Source organism: Maniola jurtina, chromosome 5 (genome assembly GCF_905333055.1).
Source record: "Maniola jurtina chromosome 5, ilManJurt1.1, whole genome shotgun sequence".
In the NCBI taxonomy this organism is placed as follows: domain Eukaryota; kingdom Metazoa; phylum Arthropoda; class Insecta; order Lepidoptera; family Nymphalidae; genus Maniola; species Maniola jurtina.
Window position 1 is genome coordinate 4094773 of NC_060033.1, and position 23134 is coordinate 4117906.

The 23134-nt window shown below is 38.1% G+C and overlaps 4 protein-coding genes across 10 annotated transcripts; 2 read left to right on the forward strand and 2 right to left on the reverse strand.

Annotated features, from left to right (window-relative positions):
* Positions 1-298: 298 nt before the first annotated feature.
* LOC123865368 (heme oxygenase 1) lies at positions 299-2447 on the forward strand. 2 transcript variants are annotated; one of them, XM_045906364.1, is made up of 4 exons: positions 299-546; positions 684-816; positions 969-1174; positions 1605-2447. In XM_045906364.1, the coding sequence occupies exons 1-4, from the start codon at positions 447-449 to the stop codon at positions 1892-1894; spliced, it is 729 nt and encodes a 242-aa protein (XP_045762320.1). In that variant the 5' UTR covers positions 299-446; the 3' UTR covers positions 1895-2447. The 2 variants fall into 2 exon arrangements, with proteins under 2 accessions (XP_045762320.1, XP_045762319.1); XM_045906363.1 differs by having other exon boundaries at positions 300-546; positions 969-1180.
* A 1188-nt stretch (positions 2448-3635) lies between these two features.
* Positions 3636-12935, reverse strand: LOC123865363 (maternal protein exuperantia). 2 transcript variants are annotated; one of them, XM_045906358.1, is made up of 10 exons: positions 12765-12935; positions 11615-11796; positions 10026-10178; positions 8852-8994; positions 8410-8615; positions 8030-8165; positions 7511-7659; positions 5636-5781; positions 4814-4910; positions 3636-4555 (listed from the first exon to the last, which is right to left on the reverse strand). In XM_045906358.1, the coding sequence occupies exons 2-10, from the start codon at positions 11771-11773 to the stop codon at positions 4509-4511; spliced, it is 1236 nt and encodes a 411-aa protein (XP_045762314.1). In that variant the 5' UTR covers positions 11774-11796; positions 12765-12935; the 3' UTR covers positions 3636-4508. The 2 variants fall into 2 exon arrangements, with proteins under 2 accessions (XP_045762314.1, XP_045762313.1); XM_045906357.1 differs by having other exon boundaries at positions 3636-4567.
* A 743-nt stretch (positions 12936-13678) lies between these two features.
* Positions 13679-17779, forward strand: LOC123865362 (tRNA (adenine(37)-N6)-methyltransferase). The gene is made up of 6 exons (XM_045906355.1): positions 13679-13884; positions 13971-14068; positions 14739-14970; positions 15658-15815; positions 16549-16750; positions 17125-17779. Exons 1-6 carry the CDS (start codon positions 13817-13819, stop codon positions 17672-17674), a joined length of 1308 nt encoding a protein of 435 aa, XP_045762311.1. The 5' UTR covers positions 13679-13816; the 3' UTR covers positions 17675-17779.
* Positions 17780-17786: 7 nt separating this feature from the next.
* On the reverse strand, positions 17787-22994 carry LOC123865358 (oligosaccharide 4-alpha-D-glucosyltransferase-like). 5 transcript variants are annotated; one of them, XM_045906349.1, is made up of 2 exons: positions 22848-22994; positions 17787-21050 (listed from the first exon to the last, which is right to left on the reverse strand). In XM_045906349.1, exon 2 carries the CDS (start codon positions 21015-21017, stop codon positions 17787-17789), a length of 3231 nt encoding a protein of 1076 aa, XP_045762305.1. In that variant the 5' UTR covers positions 21018-21050; positions 22848-22994. The 5 variants fall into 5 exon arrangements, with proteins under 5 accessions (XP_045762305.1, XP_045762306.1, XP_045762308.1 ...); XM_045906350.1 differs by lacking the exon at positions 22848-22994 and adding an exon at positions 22776-22796; XM_045906352.1 differs by lacking the exon at positions 22848-22994 and adding an exon at positions 22583-22759.
* Between the last annotated feature and the right edge of the window lie 140 nt (positions 22995-23134).

Sequence of the window (23134 nt, forward strand, 5' to 3'; positions counted from 1 at the left end):
GTGTTGTGCGTATGTCGACTAGTGCCTTCACAGACGGGGTCCATACTTGTATAGTTTAACTAACTTGTTACAAATAACTACAAACTTGACATTGGCTCATCTTTGTAAAGCCAGACGAGAGAGAGAAAAAAACACAACATACGCGAATGAAGATCTAATGTCTTCGGCGTCTTCGCAATTACAGAATATATCTTGAGCCATAAAACACTGGTTTTATAGCACTGAAAAAAAAAACAATACATCACAGATTCACAGCTGACTGAAGAATAAAAATTGACATTGACATTTGGACATTATTTGCTTTTTTGTTGAAACTTGAAATTGCTTGATTTATGAATCTGTGTGATGAAAGATCATTTTTGTGGCCTTTGTGGGGAATTCTATTGTTATAAAAATTATAATAATTCATTGAATAGAATCTTTTGAGACCTTTCATCTTTATCAAGATGTCTGACAACGAGGAGTTATTTACGACGCGTATGAGAAAAGCGACGAGGAAAATTCATTCAGTGAGCGACGCCCTAATAAATGCGAAATTCGCCTTTTGTAAGTGTTTGCGAGGTTTTAACCTAACTTTCAATCAATTTTCGGTGATTTTCGATATGAGGCGGCTAAATATATTCCACAAAATAGTTTATGAATTCCTAAATGCTAATTCATAACCTTAATCTAATGTCTTTCAGCTCTAAGGGATGAAACAGTCTGGAGTGGAGGGCTATTCATCTTTTACCACATCTTTGCTTTCTTAGAAGACGCCAAGAACAGATTAAATATGCCAGACTTTGACAAACTTTTTGTAAACAAAATTTTATTCAGGTAGGCATAGATAGCATTATTGATTTTTAACAAAGTACAAAAAAGGTGGTTCTTTTTGTACAAATTTGATGACTATGAAGTTTAAACTATACACTTCAATGATGAAAATTACTTCCTGGACCCAGCTTCAATGTTTATATTTTCATTTATAGAAAACAAGCATTTGAAGAGGATCTATGCCACTACTTGGGTGCAAATTGGCAAGCATTACCTAAATCCAATGCTCTAGAGAATTATCTTGAACACTTGCAAAACCTTGAGCGTGAAAATCCACAGCTGTTGATGGCTTATGTCTACCATCTCTACCTTGGCTTGCTGAGTGGTGGGCAGATTCTAGCTAAGAAGAGAAATGTATTTGGTGAAAGTAAGTTTATTTGTTTTACAATTTTTAAAGACTACTATAATCACTAGAATTATTACCAATATAAACATGCTAGTGTGTTTCTTTGTCCCTCAAACATGCAGCAATGCTGAATGTGGCAACAGATCAAGGTGATTTTTTGCATTAAAAACGGAGTGACAAAGGCCTTTATCCCAGAAAATCAGAGTTCCCCTAAAAACCTAAATTCTCCCGGATGAAATAACAGGCATCCTCTTATCTTTTACTCAAATTGAAGCCTATCTCCAGTCAACCTTTAGATAGATGGTTTTCAAATTAACAAGTCTATTGAATATTCTCTGACATATTGGAAAAAACCTGTAATTTTTTTTTTGGATTGTTTTATTTGTTGTGTATTGTAGTTGTTCTGATTCATTGAACTGAAATATCGCTAATTTCCTTTTTCTAGATAATCATGATCAAGTGAAGTACATCGACAAAGTAACAGATTTTACAGGAGTTGATATACCACAATTGAAGAAAGATTTCCGACAAGCTATGAATGAAATTGCAAGCAAAATGTCTGAAGATGAGAAACAGGCATTAATTGAAGAGAGCAATCAAGTGTTTCTGATGAACAATTTGATTGTTAATTCAGTTGGTGGACAGAACCAAGTTCTCTGCAATATGTTATATAAAACTTCAGCAGTGCTTTTAGTTGTCGCTGGTGTTGTATTGGCTTATAGATGGTATAAGTGAGTTGTATGTAAAGTTGTGCATTAAATTAATATAGCTAGGTATCCACTATGTTCAACTACCAGCTCTAGTGTATATGTGCAACCACGTCAATCTATTATACTAATAATATTATAAAAGTATAATTTTTTAGTTATACAAACTAGATAGGCATGTATCTCCATAACTGATATTATCTAATTCTGATAGTTCTTACACTTACAGATAACTACATTAACCTCTGGCAATATATTGTAATTTATAAATTAAACTTTTCCACAAATTAAATTATTAAATATTGTGGAAAGCCACAGGCTAATGCTGCAGATATTATAATTTCCATTGGCACTATTTTCACCTCCTCTAACTTTTGACAAGGTGTGAGTTTGGATACTAATTGAGCATGTGTACATGTCCAGTGTCCACTCTGTCTTTAAGTTTGGTGTGCGGGCGACAGATCACAAAGTCGCGTTAAGCAATGAGAGGCATAGTATGACGTAAGATGATCGCCAACCAAACACGGACACTACACAGTATGTGTTCAGTCAGTCGTCACTGTTATATCACGCGACCGTGTGTTATATAATACGTTACGTACGTGTGTTATATAACAGTGTTATATAATACGTTACAGAGAACGCGGCGTTATATCACCGATGCGCAAAATATGAGTTCTGCGCATACAAGCCCGAGCCTTTAGTTTCTTACCATATATACTTTAATTTTGTCAGTGAAGTTAGTAAGATGCGAAGTTATATCTGTTAGCACTTGAAAATAGTCTTGATAGCTCAATGGTTGAGGAGTAGACTGAATTTCAAAAGGTTGGTGGTTAAAACTCACCTGTTGTACTATTGTCGTACCTACTCCTAGCACAAGCTTTAGGCTTAACTGGAGGGGAAAGGGGAGTATTAGACATAGCATGGCTAACATTCTTAACTGAGGGCCTTATTACACTGTTGTTTTGAAGAGTATCTCAGCAAAACATTCTGTCAGTGTTGTGAATACTTTTAATCTTGCTTGAACATTCTCACATGTATGTGAAAGGTATGACATTGCTCTCTATTGGCCAGTTGCAGGCGCACAAAGCGAGGTGGTATGCAAGTTGTAACATAGTGGATATCCAGCTACTTCTAGGTATTATTTTAAAGGATAATAAAATATTAAAATATTCATGAATAAAAATGTTTGGATATTAATAATTGGTAATGACATCACAATTTTATGACATCATTTGAGATTATTAACTATATTCCTATTAGAACTAAGTTTTTAAATGTAATATTTTAAATAATAAGATTCATTAATAAAGTTATAAAGTTGTTACCAATAAAAGACTGAGGTTGAGTTTTGTTTTTAATCTTTCTTTGTTGGTTTTTTATTCTATGTATGCAGTATAACCTGTAAATGAAAGAAGGCATAAAAAATTAAATTATGAAGCTGAAGATTGACTTGAACACTTTGATGTATGTATTGAGTTTTTGTAAGTTGCAATTTAAACCACAGACTGACTTGTATCATTAGCAAGTTTGGAGCGCCGCTTCTGTCTGTTTTTTCGCAATATCCCTGAGTCGAGAGCAAGCGCGAGTGAAAAATGGAGCACACTTGAGTCAAGAGCTGAATGATACACACACTACGAGTCAGTCTGTCGTTATATTGTAACAAGGTCGCCTCGAATGGTAGGTACACTACAAACAAACAATACAAGTCAGTCTCCAGCTTACAGACTTAATTTTTACGTAACAGGGGATGTAAAATAAACGAAATATTAGACTTACATATTTATTAGAGATCTGAACAAAATAAGAAATTAAATTATATGTACAGTCTATGTTAAAACTAACTAAATTAGACGTAAGTTAATAGGTACACACTTTCATTACGCGTAGCTTATTGTATGGTAAGGAAACTTAATCTTATAGAATTGTTCTATGGCAAAAGAAAATGACATGCGACAGCTAATTAGTATCGATATAGAAACAAAAAATGCATTATTCAGCCTAAAATATTATGCAAAATGATAAAAAGAATAAAACCTTTAAAACAGTGGATGTAAAAATCAGTCCATCCATTCCATGTGATTGCACGCCGTAAAAAAATAACCGCTTTATTTTAAAATAATAAATAATGAGTACTACTATTGTACTTCTATTTAAAAGTCCAGTAGTAACATAATAAATATCCTCTCTATATCAGCGACATATATATAAAACATATTATGATACTTTGCAACACCCGATCCTCCTCCAACCTCAGACAAGACTCCATTCACTGAGCTTCCATATAAAACAACAAAACGTTATCTCAGGCTTATTACAATACACAAAAGTGTGAAAAACTCCCTTAAAACACTGAGTTGCTAAGGCACTCAACTACAATTATCGTCTATCCATGTATATATAAAAACTTTACGCGTGAAGCCAACAAATAAAATACAAAACTGGAAGGTTAACAACTAAGTTAAAATAAAACTTGTAACTCGCTCACCGACGCTTGCAAAACAAACCTCTTTCAATTCCAAAGGAGACTTAATCTAAATGTATAATACGAATAAATGTTTAGTCACATGCTATGGCTCCGTTACAGTACTAAACGATAGTATGTGAGAAAGTGTAAGCTTGTCGCGTTCACTCGCGGCGCGTTAGTTGGCCGCCGCCGCCGCCGGTTGGCTGGGCTCTGTTGTAATTTCTTGCTTAATTTCTGAAACCAACAATCAAATACTGTACCAAATGCTGTAAAATGAAATTCAAATGTGGTCTCAATTTACAAAATATAGACCATCATTATCATTTCAACCCATAGTCGGCCCACTACTGAACACAGGTCACCACTCTGAATAAGGGGTTTTGGCCATAGTCCAATGTTTGATCTTTGTTGATAGATCAGTCAAGCAGCCATATCTTTCTTTTATAAGCTTCAATTCAATATAGAGTATTGTGCCTTTACCATTATTAGTCTTGTTGGGTGAATTCTGGGTGGATGTCTTTTGAGAGTCGCTCGTGCTGCCGGTAGCCTCGCCTGTCTCTCCCGCTGAAGACGTGGCCTGAAATATATTGCGATAACATTATATAAATAGTATAGGAATAGGGATACATATTGTCAACAAATCACCTTTTTGTCAAAATGCGTCGTGTTGTGGCTATCATTTTTAGTGTTGATATCCCAGTTAGCAAATAACCCCACTGATGCATTTTTTTTTAATTTAGGAGACAAAAGTAAAGTTCTACTTAGCGATCCCACAAAAAAGAATACCATGTTGTAAAGGTGCCAATAAAAAACTATGCAGTAAAATCAATTATTATAGTTTACAATAAAATACGAAAGGCGTTTAGAGAACTTACATTAAACTTATTTCTTGTAAGGCTTAAACGGTGCCTAATACAAAGGTGCTGCTACACAATAGATGAATTTTAGAATTTCAAAGAATAGTTTGAATATGAATGAAGTTTACTTTGTACTAAATTTGCAAGCCTGATTATGTAAGGTGAAACATTTCTTCTGGACAATATGTACTTAATAACATCTCATTGAAAAAGATGTTTCTGCAATTAAAAAATCTTGAATCTTAATGTCATAGTCAGTCATTCAAGAGTCAACTTTGCGGGAGTAAATAGGAGTAGAGCCATGAAGGAATAATTTAACTTTTTAACCAAAAAAAACGTTTCGCCTTTGCACCAACTAGCAGTATGCGTTGCCCTTTACTGTTGTGTATTTGTCATGGGTGGCCTTAAATTCATCAATCCTTTTGTTGAAAAAAAAAAATCTTACCCTAGGTCTGCTGCCGCGATTAACTGTAGGCTGGAGAATGATAGGTTCCTTGTTAGGATCGAAATGGCAATCGAAGATTGTGAGTAACTCTTGAATGTCTTCAGATTTTGCAGATATAGTTAGGTTCTTCAACAGTTTTTCTACGCCTGGAAATAAACGTATAAAATGTTAGGTTGTGCTAAATACACCTAAAACGCAAGTATTTCCACTTTACCAATCAACGAAGGCTTGAGGAGGATTTAGAGTAGCAGAAATAGTATGAGAATCACTGAATTATGTACTAAGAAAACAAGTTCTATCCTAAAAGTTAGTATTAGCAGAGTTGCAAACACTATGTGTTCTGTCTGTTACAATAACACTCACCAGCGCAGTTCTGATCCTGCCACGCATCCTTCACTTGGTCGTAGAGCAAGCCCGCGTCGGCCAACAGTCGCCGCAGCTGCGTGACGCGCTTGCGCTCCGGTCGCGGCTGACGTAGCAGAGGCGCGAACACCGGCCGGAACGTGTTCTGTCTGTTACAATAACACTCACCAGCGCAGTTCTGATCCTGCCACGCATCCTTCACTTGGTCGTAGAGCAAGCCCGCGTCGGCCAACAGTCGCCGCAGCTGCGTGACGCGCTTGCGCTCCGGTCGCGGCTGACGTAGCAGAGGCGCGAACACCGGCCGGAACGTGTTCTGTCTGTTACAATAACACTCACCAGCGCAGTTCTGATCCTGCCACGCATCCTTCACTTGGTCGTAGAGCAAGCCCGCGTCGGCCAACAGTCGCCGCAGCTGCGTGACGCGCTTGCGCTCCGGTCGCGGCTGACGTAGCAGAGGCGCGAACACCGGCCGGAACGTGTTCTGTCTGTTACAATAACACTCACCAGCGCAGTTCTGATCCTGCCACGCATCCTTCACTTGGTCGTAGAGCAAGCCCGCGTCGGCCAACAGTCGCCGCAGCTGCGTGACGCGCTTGCGCTCCGGTCGCGGCTGACGTAGCAGAGGCGCGAACACCGGCCGGAACGTGTTCTGTCTGTTACAATAACACTCACCAGCGCAGTTCTGATCCTGCCACGCATCCTTCACTTGGTCGTAGAGCAAGCCCGCGTCGGCCAACAGTCGCCGCAGCTGCGTGACGCGCTTGCGCTCCGGTCGCGGCTGACGTAGCAGAGGCGCGAACACCGGCCGGAACGTGTTCTGTCTGTTACAATAACACTCACCAGCGCAGTTCTGATCCTGCCACGCATCCTTCACTTGGTCGTAGAGCAAGCCCGCGTCGGCCAACAGTCGCCGCAGCTGCGTGACGCGCTTGCGCTCCGGTCGCGGCTGACGTAGCAGAGGCGCGAACACCGGCCGGAACGTGTTCTGTCTGTTACAATAACACTCACCAGCGCAGTTCTGATCCTGCCACGCATCCTTCACTTGGTCGTAGAGCAAGCCCGCGTCGGCCAACAGTCGCCGCAGCTGCGTGACGCGCTTGCGCTCCGGTCGCGGCTGACGTAGCAGAGGCGCGAACACCGGCCGGAACGTGTTCTGTCTGTTACAATAACACTCACCAGCGCAGTTCTGATCCTGCCACGCATCCTTCACTTGGTCGTAGAGCAAGCCCGCGTCGGCCAACAGTCGCCGCAGCTGCGTGACGCGCTTGCGCTCCGGTCGCGGCTGACGTAGCAGAGGCGCGAACACCGGCCGGAACGTGTTCTGTCTGTTACAATAACACTCACCAGCGCAGTTCTGATCCTGCCACGCATCCTTCACTTGGTCGTAGAGCAAGCCCGCGTCGGCCAACAGTCGCCGCAGCTGCGTGACGCGCTTGCGCTCCGGTCGCGGCTGACGTAGCAGAGGCGCGAACACCGGCCGGAACGTGTTCTGTCTGTTACAATAACACTCACCAGCGCAGTTCTGATCCTGCCACGCATCCTTCACTTGGTCGTAGAGCAAGCCCGCGTCGGCCAACAGTCGCCGCAGCTGCGTGACGCGCTTGCGCTCCGGTCGCGGCTGACGTAGCAGAGGCGCGAACACCGGCCGGAACGTGTTCTGTCTGTTACAATAACAATACAATATTACCTACAATAACGCCCTAAATTATATGCTAGTTTTGCCTCAAATCAACAGAGCAAAGCCCATTAAATTAAGCAGACATCTATTCATTATTGGCATTGATCGCGAATCACACTATCTCCCCATGCCTTGGCTTGCCGAAGTGCCCTCACCACCCGGTCCTTCCTCCTGCTGTTCTTTTGGTACTATGGAGCCTTTTGTATGCCAAAGCCGAACAAGTATGTGAATAAACCGCGCCCACAGTCAGTCTCCTATTGTACTGGCATGCCATGGTACCTACGCTGCCCGCTCCTACCTCCTGCTCTCCTGGTAACTTGAGTCGCTTATTTAAAGAAGTAACCACTGCTCACCTCTCTAATAGTTTCTTTAAGCTAGCCAGAGCCTCCAGCTCCGTCTGTACGGGCCGCGCCCACAGTCGCGCTGTCTCCACCATGTCCTTGCTGGCCGTGGTACCTTCGCCGCCCGCTCCTACCTCCTGCTGCTCTCCTGGTAAAATTAATACACAACCTATCATAACAACTTCACTACTATTTACATTTGACTAGTTCATTAATTTTTTTCTATAATTATTAATATATCATTATTTTAATCTATAAAAATGTTCACTTTAAAGTGGACATAATATCATTGTTTCCACAACTTGAATCTCAATATTGTGGATAACACTCGCAGCGATACGGACTTCACTGTCGCCTTGCACTTGTCGGCCGAGCCGCGACCGCGCTCTCACCTTGTGCAAGATGCTCGACGATCCTGTAGGCGGCGGTGGCTCTGTCGAGTGCGCTGTCCACCGACAGCGTCTCCGCGTCCAGCAGCACTCGCGCCAGCACTCGCAGCGAGACCGACTTTACTGTCGCTTTGCACTTGTCGGCCGCCAGGGCGTAGCTGTCCGTGAAGCCGGCCACGATCGACTTGAAGCGATCCAGCAGCTTGTAGCTGGAAAATACCATTATATTACCACATACAGTGGAATAATGCTCTTGATATTTGCAGGCGAGCCAGCTTTAACGATGTGACACTTACATACCCAAATGACTGTATAAATTAAACTTTCAAAATAAAACTGATAGGTTTTATTGCTATAATTTTTCACAACCCACAGAGAACAATATGATCTAATTCTAGACTACTTTTAGACCTAGTATATATAGTTGAATAAAGTCAAAACATACCGTGTAAAAGCTTCCAATAGCATGGTAGGGCTGAGCCGGCGCGGCTCGTGGTAGATGAGTATGACACTGCCGTCTCCCTTCTCCTTCTCCAGCCAGTCCAGGAAGTCTGTCAGCGCTGATATTTCTGATTTGGTTTTCAATATCTATGGGGGCATACAGGGGTAGGTAGTTAAGAAGCTTTTAGATTACAGCTTCCCTGTAGGAATGGGTGATAATTTAATTACAATCATTATTATGTATTATCCAACAATAATTACAACAAAACACTACTGGATTGATCAAGAGTGAGGAAGTTTTAAATAAGTTTTACACACACACACACACAAGTGCAACTTCACTTATACTAATGGGCAATGGCACACAGAAATTATTGCAAATGTTGACATTGAAACAAGGGGTGCCCGCGAAACCGCCATTATGTATGGGAAATGGGAATGTCTCAACACAATCAACAACAATCCAAGTGTTTATCTTTCATAGTAAAGTTTGGATTACGGAAAAGAAAGATCTAAAATATTAATTCTTATTGATGTTTTTTTGGTTTCACTGCCATCAGCTATCTCACTCACTAATAACCAACAGACTCTCAATCCTAAATGCTTACTACCTACCTACCTATTGCAGTATGTTGTGTTTCCACACTCATTATTTAGATAGTAACTAAAACCGGCCAGGTGCGAGTCAGATTCGCGCACAGAGGGTTCCGTACTTGGATATTTTTTCTGACATTTTGCATGACAAATCAAGAACTATTATGCATAAAAATACATTTTAGAATGTACAGGTAAAGCCCTTTAATATGATACACATTTTTTTAATGATGTAACCACAAATTCATAATTTTCAGATTTATTCCTTTACTTGCGCTATAAGACCTACCCACCTGCCAAATTTCATGATTCTAGGTCAAAGGGAAGGAAGGGAAGTATCCTATAGGTTTTCTTGACGGAGGGACAGATGGACAGACAGACAGCAAAGTGATCTTATAAGGGTTCCGTTTTTCCTTTTGAGGTACGGAACCCTAAAAATTGCAATTTCATCATTGCCTCCCTGAAGGGGACACAACCCAAGTGAGGCAGATCTTGTGACTCACCTAAATATCTATAATAGCAGGTCTGATTGCAGCGAAGTGCTAGTCTATAAATAAAAATAAAAAATACCAACTGCAATTTACCTTATGAGTATTAGTATCCTTCAGCATGCGGTAGCGGCCGACGGTGACAACCCTCACGTTATGGCGTCGCCGCGCGCCGGGGTTCAAGTCCCCGTACGGCATTATGTACTGTGAGTACGACTGCTTCGGCGTGTATGCTGCTATCTGGCATATCTGTGAAAATCTTTTATATTATCTCTTGGTATTTTATATTCTATTTAAAATCCATACTAATATTATAAGTTCGAAAGTGCATCTCTCCGTCTCCTGTTTACAGTTACTGTTTACAGCCCATCTGTTTAACTGATTTTAACGAAATTTGGAGCAGAGGTAGCTTGTGTTCTGGGGATAGGCTACTTTTTGCCCCAGAAAGTCAGTTCCCAAAGGATTTTAACAAAAACCAGGCATAACCTATTTGGTATAAAGGTAGGTTGCATCCAGTAGACTGATGTTTCGGTATTATGCTGTGTAGAAACCATAAGTTTATTAAAAAACCGCCCTAGCCTCTTCCAGGTTAGTCCGCTTCCATCTTAGACTGCATCATCACTTACCACCAGGTGAGATTGCGGTCAAGGACTAACAGTCAATCAAAGAGTTCCCACAGGATTTTTTAACAACCTAAATCCATATGGATGAAGTCACAGCATCATTTACAAAAGGATTTAGTACATCGCTCTATTTTTTTTATTAAATGGTCACATTAGCTAAAATACAAAATTAATAAAAAGCCTTTGAAATATGGTAGCCAGTTCATACTTGTGATTTGAATATGTAACTACCAAATTTGTAACTTGATGTTACATACATTATTCATATTGAAAGGCCACAATAATATAAGTGCAGTCCTAATAACAAGTACAGATGGAAATTGTTCATTGCAACTTTATCATATTATACAAAAGTTACATGCTTATTACATTTTATCATCAAACACAGGAAGCAGATAAAAGTGTTAACAGATTATGCTAATATACACTTAAGTATATCTTGAAATATTTGAAGAGTTTTGTATATTTGTAATTAATATAATCTGGCAAAATCAATGTGTCTACTGAGAATTTTTTGACAAAAATCCAGTAATTTTTTGATCCAATCAGGGACTTGAACTGAAGTCATGATTATCTGCAGTCGAATAAACTACTAGATAAACAAGGCAGTTATTATATTATAATAATAAGCAGCACTAAAACCCAACTACTACCACCAAACTGCCAAAAGATACGGTAAAATTGTATTTCTATCGCTTTGTGTATTTTAACATTGTACTGTTTGTATTTATGAACTCAGAATTTTTTCTTCTTTCATTTGATATCCCACTCAATACAGCAAAAAAAATTTGGAGAGCCCTCACTTTTTTGGATGTAACATCCAGCAGGTTGATTTTTTTCATATAAAATGTAGCCTATGTCACCCCGACCATAATTATCATTCATCAAAATCGGCCCAGTAATTTAGGCGAAACAGTAGAACACACAGAATGGTACAAACATACATACATACTTGCATACATACATAGATTGCTGAAATCATAAGCATTCCTTTTGACTTTTCCGTAATCAGGTAAAAAGCAGACCCTGGTTAATTGAAACATGTTTGGTACAACTACTTACTTCATCAATCAACCTGCGTCCAGTAGTGTCCATATCCCATCCCACAAGGGCATACTTGCCCGGAGGCAAGCCAGCCGGTTTCTCAGCTAAAGCAGGCAGGACTTCAGTGGGTGCTTCTGCCCCACTGCCATTCAAATTTTCTGTTGATACCATTGCCATGAACCTGGGGTTGTTGGCTGTAACTGTATCAGAAATATAAGTTATTGAAATAGTTTATAAAATGGATAAAGTAGTTCTGTTCTCTGTCAATAAAAAGGACCATTAGGATTTGAGTATGTAGAATTCCCATTAAAAATATTTCAAGTTTACTAGATGTAATAAAAAAATCTTAACAGTAAGTAGTCAAAACCATTTAGAACAACATTGTTATAGTGACCAAAATGACCCAAAGCCTGAGTTGCGGCTATTTGTATCATCAAGAGTTTACTAGTTATTACCACAGTTAGCTTTTGCAACCTAATGATTATTATGTCATAACAATTTTTTTGTTGTTCTTGTTGTTGTACAGACCTGCATAATGTCAGAATTTTGCCAAAGCCCATATCAGAAGTAAGTTTCTGAGGATCTCAAAGTGAGTGCAACAAAAAGTTTTCTCATACAATTTCTGATAATATGCAGCTTGCAGGTGTTATGGGTACTACAATATTTCTACAGAATTCCATTGTAAAATAAAATTAACGGTTTAGAAACATTATCACAAAAATCTTTTGCAAATATCCATGTTCATGATTATGCTGATATTAATAAGTAATAATAATATCATAATGTGACATGTTGTGGAACACTGGAAAGCATAATATCGAAAACGCAACTTCAAGTGTTAAGATTTAAGTACATCGAACTCCTGTAATACGTTTATTGTAATGAAAAATATAACAACCTTAAAAATGATGTCACGCCGCTAGGAAAAACAAGCACCCAAAATAAATCGATCACAGGTAATCATATGACATTTACTGCTCTTAAAGAGTTTGAAAACGAATAAAATAAGTTCAATCTCATAGGATAAAGCAGAATAATCAGTAGCTGTAATAAAATAGGTCTAAACCATAGATTTATTGGTTAAAAAATAAAATTTAGGACACGTGGCGGTCTTTCCTCTAGACATTTTGCCCCACCCCAGCAGATCAAAATAATACTAACAACTTACTGATAAAATACGATGTCCTAATTAGTGGATCTTTGTAATTTGATTACTTGTTAGAATAAATCTGTAAGAAATCAAACGCAACGTGCAAAGAAAATTATTTGTAAAAATATCACAAATCTCGGCAGTCGGCACGTGTGCGGCGGCTGGGAAAGAAAAACGCAATAGTGATTGAAGTTGTTGTTTGAAACTGCATTATCAAAAATCGATAAATCGAAAGATCGGTAACTGATAACAATCGCTCTTTTTCTTTTAAATCTTTGGTAGAATTTGAGCACTGCGTTAAAGGCTAGAGATATTGAAATACATGCGAGAGTAAAGGCACACCCATTAATATGTATTTTGGTGGTTTTAAAAAATTCACGGTATTAAATTCTTGACTCAGGACCAGCTCGTCCATAAAGGTGGCGGCCTAAGGCATTACAAAAGTACAAATACAAGGCCTAAGTACAAATACCCGGTACAATTTCCCGGTTTTCAGTTTCGAATAAGTTTCAAAAATATGCGATTAAAAGTAACGTTTGCCGATTACGTGCATCACGTGCATCACTATGTTGTCATTACTATTTTTAATCTATCGTTTTCATTGTCAATGGGTTTTTTCAACTGCCTTTACGGCTCTGGATCCTAGCTTTATTGAGCGATTTTTTTTTTTAAATCATGATGGCGAATCTACATGCTTGCAACAAACAGCTAACAACAAGCAGAGGTGTATTTGCGTAGATAAGCGACTGTTTACAGTAGAAATTGAATATTTTGGAACTAAAATCTAAAATATTTATATAAAGATGTATAGAGATGTGTATAGGTTAGGTATAACATAGTGATTACATACTCTTTGTATTCTACTATTTGATGAGCGACAAGGATCTTTTGGCGCGTGGTCAAAAGCGTCTTTGACACCACAGACTAATAACATATGGGCATGGCCACCAGAGAAAATGGATACCTATACGTATTACGATTTACGATTTTTCGATAAACATTTGAATATAAATTAATCTCATGTTAAATGGTAATTATAACATAAAAACCACTGTAATTTATGTGTAACTATGTCAGAAAGTATTGAGATTTATCAAAACCAGATAGCTTTGGCCAGAACAGAAATAAAAAACCTCAGGTTAGTGGTTCCAAACAAATAAGTAAACCTACTTACTTATCAAGTTTAAATGTTTTAGTTATAGTTACTTGTTATTGTCATTCCAGACAGCGTTTATCGTCGCTGAAACATGAACACCAGAAGGAAATAAAACATATCAAGTCTACATTGAGTTCTCTGCGCTGTTCAAACTGTGCAGCTGAAGGTATTGCTTGATGCTTCCCCAATCCCCATTATTAAGATCAGCATTTCCATAAAGAAGTCGAGTCTACTTGCCTGCTAGTTCTGTGATCACAGTGATTTATTCAATAATTTGGAAAGCCACCTAGGCTAGGTACTCAACAATAGGGTCAAGTAAATAACTTTAATACCTAATAACATTTAACATGAAATGCAAAGTTTACAGATTGTTGGTGGTGAGGCTGAAGTCTAACTAAGTAACAGCTAGCTATTTTCGTAACGTAAAGGATACACATATCCATGTCACTGACTTTCAACTACTGTACTTCCACTTTCAGTACTGTCTTAAGACTAGCCTTCAGTAGTTGTTATTCAACAAGTCTGCTAGATAATGATTTAAGCTTTTCTATACTTACTTGCTAAACAAACATAATATTATAAAACTCCACAGTCCAGAATGGCAAAGCTTATTTATACATTCATTTTATAGTTGAAAGACAAATTTCATATGCTTTGTATGTGAAATGCATGCATGTAGCAGCAGATATTATACAGATATATTGGTCCTGTATTAATGCACCTTTGTGACTACACAAGTCCTCTATACAATTTTTTATTGCAGTTTACATTTATCATACAAGAACTAGAAGAAACAATTAAGAAGCTGTAACCTTCAATATTGTTAATATTTTCAGCTACAACAACAGTGCCACCCACACTCAATAATGACCAGGCATCAGTATCGCAGAATGACGAAATCACATATAGACCCATTGGCTATATTGAGACAGCATTTAGCAATAAAAGAGGTGTGCCGAGACAGCCCAGCGTATTGACATCTGCTAGAGGAGTGGTTGTCATAGATCCAAATGTGTTTAGCAACCCTGAACATGCTTTGAGTGGTTTGGATGAATTTTCTCACATGTGGTTTGTATTACACTTTATACAGAATCTCCTTTATTAACAACTAGCTAATGTCACTCTCCAGGTCCTTAACTATAGCCATTCAAAAAAGCTTGATAATGTTGCTCTTTGTAATGTGATTGAAGAGGGAATCAGCAAACAAACACTTTCACATTTATAAAGGCAAGTAGTAACTAGATGATGCCCATGACTTTAAACCTAACTGTAAACCTGTCTGTCTGTCTGCTAGGGTTTCACAGACTATCTGTTTAACTTATTTGGATTCTGAGGATGGACATAGGCTACTTTTTAGTCTAGAAAATCAAAGAGTTCCTATGGGATTTTCAAATACCTAAATGTTGCAGCTTCAGCTAGTAATAAAAAATATAAAATGCTGGTCAAGTGAAATTCACACTCACACGAAGGGTTCCTTACCATCATACAAGAAATAACACTATAAATGTTTTTGTGATGAAACCACAAATTTTCAGATCTTTCTCTTTACTTGTGCTATAAGTCATTGCTACCTACCAAGTTTCATGATTCTAGATCAACGGGAAGTAAAGTACCCTGTAGGTTTTGATTCCCTTGACGGGTCTTGACAGACAGACAGACAACAAAGTGATTCTTCTTTTCCTCTGGAGATACAGAACCCTAAAAATTAAAAAAAAAACCTTTATAGGACTTAAAAAACATAATTCTTTTTTGTAGGATTATTTTCCACTTCCATATGACGGAGAGCTCGAGTGTGCCGGCCAAAGTGGCGCCGCCACGTTTAGAAGGCGAAAGGCGCGGGGTGTTCTCAACGAGGTCGCCTCACAGGCCGTGTCCTATTGGATTGTCGCTGGTTAAACTGCATAGTATTGAAGGTAAATGAGATTGGATAGACAGATACACACGTCAAACTTATAACACCCCTCTTTTTGGGTTGGGCGTTGCTGGGTTCTCCATAAATTGTTCTCACATTTGAGAACATTATGAAGAACTCTCATGCAGGTATTCAGTTTCCATGTGATGTTTTTCTTCACCGTTAAAGAAAGTGATAGTTAATTGCTTAAAACAGACATATCTCCGAAAAGTTAAAAATATGATTATTAACATACAGAAAATCCGTCACAAAGAAACCTTACCTTAACCTTAATAAAAGTAATCTATGTCCCTACTGCTATTTTATCTTTTCAAATTGTCACCTCAACAAACGATTGAAGCGTATTCTGTGACAAGCGCGAGAAGCGCAAAAAAATATTAGTCCCCAGTTTTTATCTCCAAAATACTAATCAATTTAACATAATTACAAAAGAATCCCTTTGTTATAATATTATAGCATTTGAACTATCTGAGTGACTCTTTATCGTGACGTAACGTGTTTATCGAAAAATGCCCGATCAATTTCGAATCCTTAAGCCCTTATTGGACGTTTGCTCACGACGCGGCACCCAAGAAACTGAAATGGAACAGACATCCTTTGAATAATACATATAATATGGTCATGTTGCAATTGAAAACTAGTTTATAAGGCTCGAAGGATAGAAATAGGATGACACCATTCTAATAGCATACCAGTGTAAAATAGTAGATATTTAAATAAAAATGCTATTGCAGGAAATAAAGTCTACTTCAACGGAGTGGACATGGTCAATGGTACCCCAGTGCTGGATATCAAGCCGTACATCCCGCAGTACGACTACCCGCCGGCCTACGCGACGCCCGTGACGTTGGAGCGCCCGCCCACTGAGGGAATCAGTGATGCCACTGACAATATCGCCATTTTGCAAGTTGATGACGAATCTTTCTCCATTACGAGGTATACCTACATTATTTTAAATAATGAGTACCTGCCCAAATCGATGGGCAGGATGCAGTTAATTTTAAAATTAATTTATATTTTATCTTATCCAATCATAATAATAATAATATTGCGATATTTAGTTAGTCAGTTATAACGATATTATGTGAAATGATATGTCATACTTTTGTTTACACCTTTGGTTTGGTGCTAGAGCTAATAAAAAAATAAAAGCTGTAAAAAATATTTATATTTTGTATAAGTATTATAATTGAGATACATTTGTAATATAAAAATCTTATTTAAATACATAAATGAAATCTGTTCGAGGTATATTAGTTATCAATTAAGCGAGTTATAGCTACATTTGAAATAAATACATTTTCTTTCAGTACAAGTCCATGCCCCGTGCAGCCAGTGGGAAGGGAGACGAGTAGTCCGCTAGCTCGTTCACCCATGGGCGATAACTCACTGCCACAGAACCTGCCGACACCTGTGTCGCCATTGTCAGAATCACCGGCAAGTGAGGATCTCTTGGACGGACCAATCACATCGCCGATGCGACGAGTTGAATCAGAACGCGGTGCGCCCGACGGCCAAGAAAGATTCACTCCACCGCAATCTGCATTGAATCTCAACCAGGACGGAATCCGGGTGGCCTCCTGGGTCACTAATCCACCCTCAAGGACATATCAAGTCACATTCACAAATGATGCTCACGACAGAATTAATGAACTGATAGGAGACAGATCTCAATCGTTTAAGGCAAACATACAGAGTCTTCTATCGGAAGATCCGAGATCTGTTTACGTGAGGACCAGATATCCAGACCACGAGTATAGTTGTGTACTAGAAGATCTCTCTATTAGTTGTGTTTTCGATGAAAATGCGTGTCTTTGTACGATCATGGCAGTGAGAAGTGCCGAAGACTTACAAAATTGATATTCTCCTAGATATTAAGTTTTACAACGTGCTTGACTGCCTAAATAATTTATTTTTGCTTCGATATTGGTGATTTTAATATGATTACAAAAACTGTTTGGAAAAGATGGTCTTATTTTTTGAAAAACAACATTCGGCGACCTGATCCAAAGTTACCGACGGCGTTCAAAACTATAAGTTGCAAGTATCTTAATTTCTTTCCGTTAAAGGGTATAGTTTTAACTGAATTGTCGCCTTTAAATTTAATAGGATCCGACAAAGGACTCCAGTCGGTGTTATTCGTCGAATACGTGTATTGGATCTGTAGAAAAGTACCATTGCCTGCATCGTTACGAGGTATGTAATCGACTTTATCTAATTCATATTCATCTCCTAAGTCAAAGAGGAGCTTTATATATTTTCCTTCTTCTGGATTCGCCTGGCCAGGTTTTCCCCAATCGGTATGCCACATTGAGCTGGGACTACTGTCTGTTAAATTAGAAACTTCTTGATTCGGTTGACTAGGTAGGCTGCATGTCACTTGCACTCCCAAAATTAGATGTTTGAAAGGATCTGCGTGTGTTGAAACGGAAATAACATTGCTCCATTCCGAAGCTACGTTATTCGAAACAGATCGTATTTTGAATTCATGAGCACTTTCATAAGCAAGATTATCGAAAGTGAATAATTTTTTTCTAATATTTGTAAAGACTGTACCATCTCTGTCAATCTCGTAAAAATCTGCACTTCCGCAATCTTTCCAATCAAGAGTAATTGAAGTTGCTGTTGTTTCGAAATAGTTGCCTTGAAAGGAACATATCGTTCCTGGTATTTTATTATTTTCCTGTAGTTTTCCAAATATTGCTCCCTGATTAGTATAATTATTTACTTTTATAGTTATTTCGTTGGAGGTTACGTCGAACTTCTCGAGTTTTAGTAATAAAAACTTTTGTTTTAATTCAATATGTTCGTTTAAATATGGGTTTAAAATGAAATCCTCCTTGTAAAAGAATATATTGTCTCGACTTTCAAATTCATTAATATTCCTAGCTTTAGCTATCATGATCGGTTGTCCACTAGCATCAACTTTTACGTGTTGAACGTCTTTCGAAGACATTATTTGTATTATAGTCCGTCTTTCTTTGGTCATGTTTTTATAATTTCCAGTAGTTTTAAATATTTTTATTAACAAGTTGCCTTTATTAGATTCAGGGCCAGTCGCTTCAATTTTAGTTGTGGCATAACCTGAAATACCTTGTAAATAGTCTGAGGATATGCCGTCATCTTCATAAACAAGAAAACTTGAAGCACCACTTGGATATATTGTAAATGTTCGACAGTCTCTTTTTATTTCATAGGGGTTGTTATTGGGATTTGTCATTGGTATTATTGAACCATCCTTAACGAAAACTGGAATTTTCCACAGTGGTGCGACAATATTGTTATATATCTTTCCACCTTGATATTTTTCGCCAGTCAAAATGTCTACCCACACTTGATTTGAATTTGGAAGATAAATACCGCCACGTATAGAATTTCCGTCATCGTCTGTACAGTCATTATAAATAGGGGCAACTAATATATTTGGCCCCCACATATATTGATACTGAGAATCTTTAGTGTAAGCTGGGATCTCTTCTGGGAATTCTAGAAACATCGCCCTAACCATTGGAAGTCCACTAATCGACTCGTATCCAATGCTGTAATTGTAAGGCATTAACATAGCTTTCAGCTTTAAATAAGCTCTATTAATTGTGGTAGCTTCTTGGTCAAAACTAAAAGGAGTTTTCTGAGTATTACCCCAGCCGTCCATGTTTAATTGTAATGGAGTAAATGCCTTCCATTGATAATCGCGAATATTGACTTCTTTGCATCCTCCTGCATAAATACCATCCATATCTGAACCAACTATAGGCTGTCCTGATAAGCCTGTCCCAATATAAGTAGGAATATGGAATCGAATGTATTCCCATTCCCCGCCCTTTTGATCACCGCTCCAGATACCGGAGTAACGTTGTGTGCCAGCCCAGCCATCTACCATTAGAATCATAGGTCTAACGGTATGCCTTGTTTTATTTACAAATATCTCAGCTGCGTTTTCAACAGCATTAAGTCCAAACGAATAGCCACTGCCTATCCAAGCCACGTCACATTTAAGCGCGACCACTTTAGCTATACCGACTTCTTTATTTAAGTCACGCTCTCCCTTTTTAGGATTTAGAGGATCTGCTGGATGCAAATTAGATTCTGTCCACAAAGCGACTTCTACACCGTTTTGTAGAGAGTAATCTACGAATTTTTTTAAGTTTTGGATGTCACCATCCAATGAGTCTGTTTGCCCATAACCAGAACCGTAACCGTCGTTAGGTATAAACCAACCTAAAGGCATATCGTGCTTTTTATACCGGTCTACCATAGCGCGAGCCGAGAATTGATAGTTATTTTTTTCTCCATTTAAGGATTCCAATATGCCTTTCTTATCTCCGATCTCACTGGGCTGGTAAGATTTGTAGTATTTTCCATCTTCAAATAGTATTGCTTTGTGCGTGTCAGAGGACACTTCGACCCAGTAATCACGATTGAAAGCGTTCAAATGTGCCTCGTAATACGCATATTCTGGCATCAATATTGGTCGTCCTGTTAACTCATAATAGTCATTTAATATATCCTTTGGTAAGGTATTTATAAAGAAATATGCGTCAAATTCTTCGCCTTTATGAATTGTCTTAATAAAATCATCTGACGTGTCACCGAAATCGTAAACTCCTGGTTGCCACGTATTTCTAAATACACCATACCCGTAAGAAGACCAGTAGAACGGACAAGGAGATGTTACTCCACCGTCAGTCCAATCATTACTATTCAAAATTTGTATTACTTCTCCTTTATGGGTAAATCTCCCATTTTGCATTCCGCCCCCAAAAAAATATTCGTCTTCTCTCTGATGCAAACATTGAGTTGATTGGCATTCAATGTAAGATAAAGGCTTTGTCTCACTTAAAACTTCTTTGTCGGTTATAGTGTTGTGTACTTTCATAGTGCCTCTTATCTTATCTAATACTATCAATATATTTCTTGTTTGCACAATGTAATGGGCAACGAGATCTACAAGAGTAGATTCCTTGAATGCTGCATACCCGTAATCAACTGCCGTTTTCACAGTCATCTTTGCAACATCATCAGGATTCATTGGCTCGGGATACTCTAAGAACTCTCCGCTAGGTTCCATATAGTATCTAAATACATGATCGTTTAAGATATTTAGCCTCGCCTTTTCTCCAGTTTCAAATTTAATGGTATAGTGACTGTCGGATTTTATAATACCTTTTATTCCTCCCACTACCTTATCGTCGTTTTGAGCCATTGTTAATAAGTAGGTAACATATGAAGCCGAATTCTGAAAAAGAAAAATGTACTTATTCATTATAAATAAAAAAATCGGTCAAGTGCGAGTCGGATTCGCACACAAAAGGTTCCGTAACATAGTACAAGAAATAACACTTCATTTTTTTAATTTTCGTGGCACTTTGGTTTTATTTGTTGTTATAGTGGTAATGGAAATAGGTACACATTCTGTGAAAATTTCGGCTCTACATAGTATTGATGGTTCACTATACAGCCCGCTGACAGACAGACGGACGGACGGACAGCGGAGGCTTAGTAATAGAGCCCCGTTGGCACCCTTTGAAGACAGAAAGCTAAAAACTGGGTAACAGAACACGCATAAGGTAGGTAGGGTTCCGCAGATAAGCTGATGAATATGAAAAAACGCCACTGGGGCTTATTATTTCGTAAGTAAATAAGAGTTTTTTCGATGATAATAACCATAAAATATCTATTCAATGCGAACAATACCTACTTTCATGTTCCGGAAGTACCTACCCTAAACTTTTTTATAGGTATGGGTAAGTAGGTAATACGTAGGTACATAATCTCGGTTACAAGTTTCAACAACGGTGCCTTTCTTCTGAATATAGAAACAAGCGAAATGCTTGAGAGTGTGACATACAGACCGATAGACTGGAGTTGGACGAAAGTAAAAAGAGCTTTCGAAAAAAATGCAACGACAGGGCTACAATAGGCGCCACCTACATCTACAAAAATATAATTAATGGTTTGAGTTTCGAGAAGCCAATGAGCAGTATCAATGTTTCCTTATAAATTTTATATTCTCATTATTATTTAAGTTTGAGCGTTTTTGTCTAGGTAGGTACCTACTACTTTTGTAAAGCTTTACCAGCTACTAGTGCAGCGCACTATAGACCAAAGTCCTAGGTTGACGTTAGACGTTAGTTTCCGTCACGAAAGTTGAAAATGTAACTACTGAATTATCCATCCCAATGGTCGGACAGTGTAAAAAAGCATATTTAAAAAGCTAGGGTAAAATACCTACTAATCTTTTAGTAAAAAGACGAATGAGAACATTAATCTGTGTAGATAAATAAAGTACCATACCTACTATCCATTAAAAACAAAATTAACAACAGGTAATTTCGAAATAAATTGACTTACCTGGGTCTGGTATTTACACAATAATCTACGAGAATCACATTTACGATGTGAATAAAAAATAATAAATAATTAATTAGTTAGGTAGGTAGGTACTGTGATAAATGTACCTACAAGATACCTAGTAATTTTCTTTAAACTTAGCGGAACGAAATCCATTGATTAAATGAATACAAATTCATATAACTTTTCCTTTTATACTTTTAAGATGTGCATGACCTGCTGGTTCAGAATATAGAACAGTACCTACCTATTTGCTGGTCGAAAAGGCAAACCTGCATCAATTATTGCAATCGCAATTGTTGTGATTGGCTGAATTTATGGTATTCTTCTTGCAACAATGCATTGTAGCCTATAATGAGCGAGTGTAGACCTACATCCTACTACCTGTAGGTATACATATTTATTTTATCTATCTACCCATTCGTGGTCTTAAGAAGCCAAGTATAATCTCACAAGCTTATCTAGACACAAATTTGTTAAATAATAAGGTTAATGATTGCCTTTTAAACTAGGTATTTAGTTTAATTGATTTTAAGCTGCAGGTACAGGAGGTAGGTATAATCCTAATAATATTCAAAAGATCACGAAATTACTAATATAAACATCCTACCTACTCTATGATTACCTACTGATAGTAGATATATCATTTGGCTCTATTATTTGGTAAAGAACAAGTAAGTACCTAACGGAATTATTTATCTTCCAGAAGAAATAAGGAAAATGGAAACTGCAAAGGATATCGAGATTCATGTTTCTGTACTTGAAAAATACTTATTATCGCTATCCCATTTCTTATTATGTCACTTGCTAGTGCTTTCCATTGAACTAATAATACTGTGCTATCCCACTTTACCCTACTGATACTTCACTTACAAAAGAGCGAGAGGTCGGACTCCACTAGTCTCCAAGAACCCAGAGCCGTAGGGGGAAGAGGACTTCTTTGCAGCTGTTTTAGGTAATACTCTTTGA

What these genes read in the sequence shown, in the direction of transcription:
- LOC123865363 (XM_045906357.1), bottom strand. Translation starts at nt 11,773, where the DNA reads ATGGCAATGGTATCAACAGAAAATTTGAATGGCAGTGGGGCAGAAGCA. An exon ending in AGGATACTAATACTCATAAG is followed by an intron (nt 8,995 to 10,025) that starts GTAAATTGCAGT and finishes ATGCCCCCATAG; the next exon opens with ATATTGAAAACCAAATCAGA. An exon ending in ACCCAACAAGACTAATAATG is followed by an intron (nt 4,568 to 4,813) that starts GTAAAGGCACAA and finishes TGTTGGTTTCAG; the next exon opens with AAATTAAGCAAGAAATTACA.
- LOC123865362 (XM_045906355.1), top strand. Translation starts at nt 13,817, where the DNA reads ATGTCAGAAAGTATTGAGATTTATCAAAACCAGATAGCTTTGGCCAGA. An exon ending in ACAGAAATAAAAAACCTCAG is followed by an intron (nt 13,885 to 13,970) that starts GTTAGTGGTTCC and finishes TTGTCATTCCAG; the next exon opens with ACAGCGTTTATCGTCGCTGA. An exon ending in TTCAAACTGTGCAGCTGAAG is followed by an intron (nt 14,069 to 14,738) that starts GTATTGCTTGAT and finishes TAATATTTTCAG; the next exon opens with CTACAACAACAGTGCCACCC.
- LOC123865368 (XM_045906363.1), top strand. Translation starts at nt 447, where the DNA reads ATGTCTGACAACGAGGAGTTATTTACGACGCGTATGAGAAAAGCGACG. An exon ending in AAATGCGAAATTCGCCTTTT is followed by an intron (nt 547 to 683) that starts GTAAGTGTTTGC and finishes AATGTCTTTCAG; the next exon opens with CTCTAAGGGATGAAACAGTC. An exon ending in GAGAAATGTATTTGGTGAAA is followed by an intron (nt 1,181 to 1,604) that starts GTAAGTTTATTT and finishes TCCTTTTTCTAG; the next exon opens with ATAATCATGATCAAGTGAAG.
- LOC123865358 (XM_045906349.1), bottom strand. Translation starts at nt 21,017, where the DNA reads ATGGCTCAAAACGACGATAAGGTAGTGGGAGGAATAAAAGGTATTATA.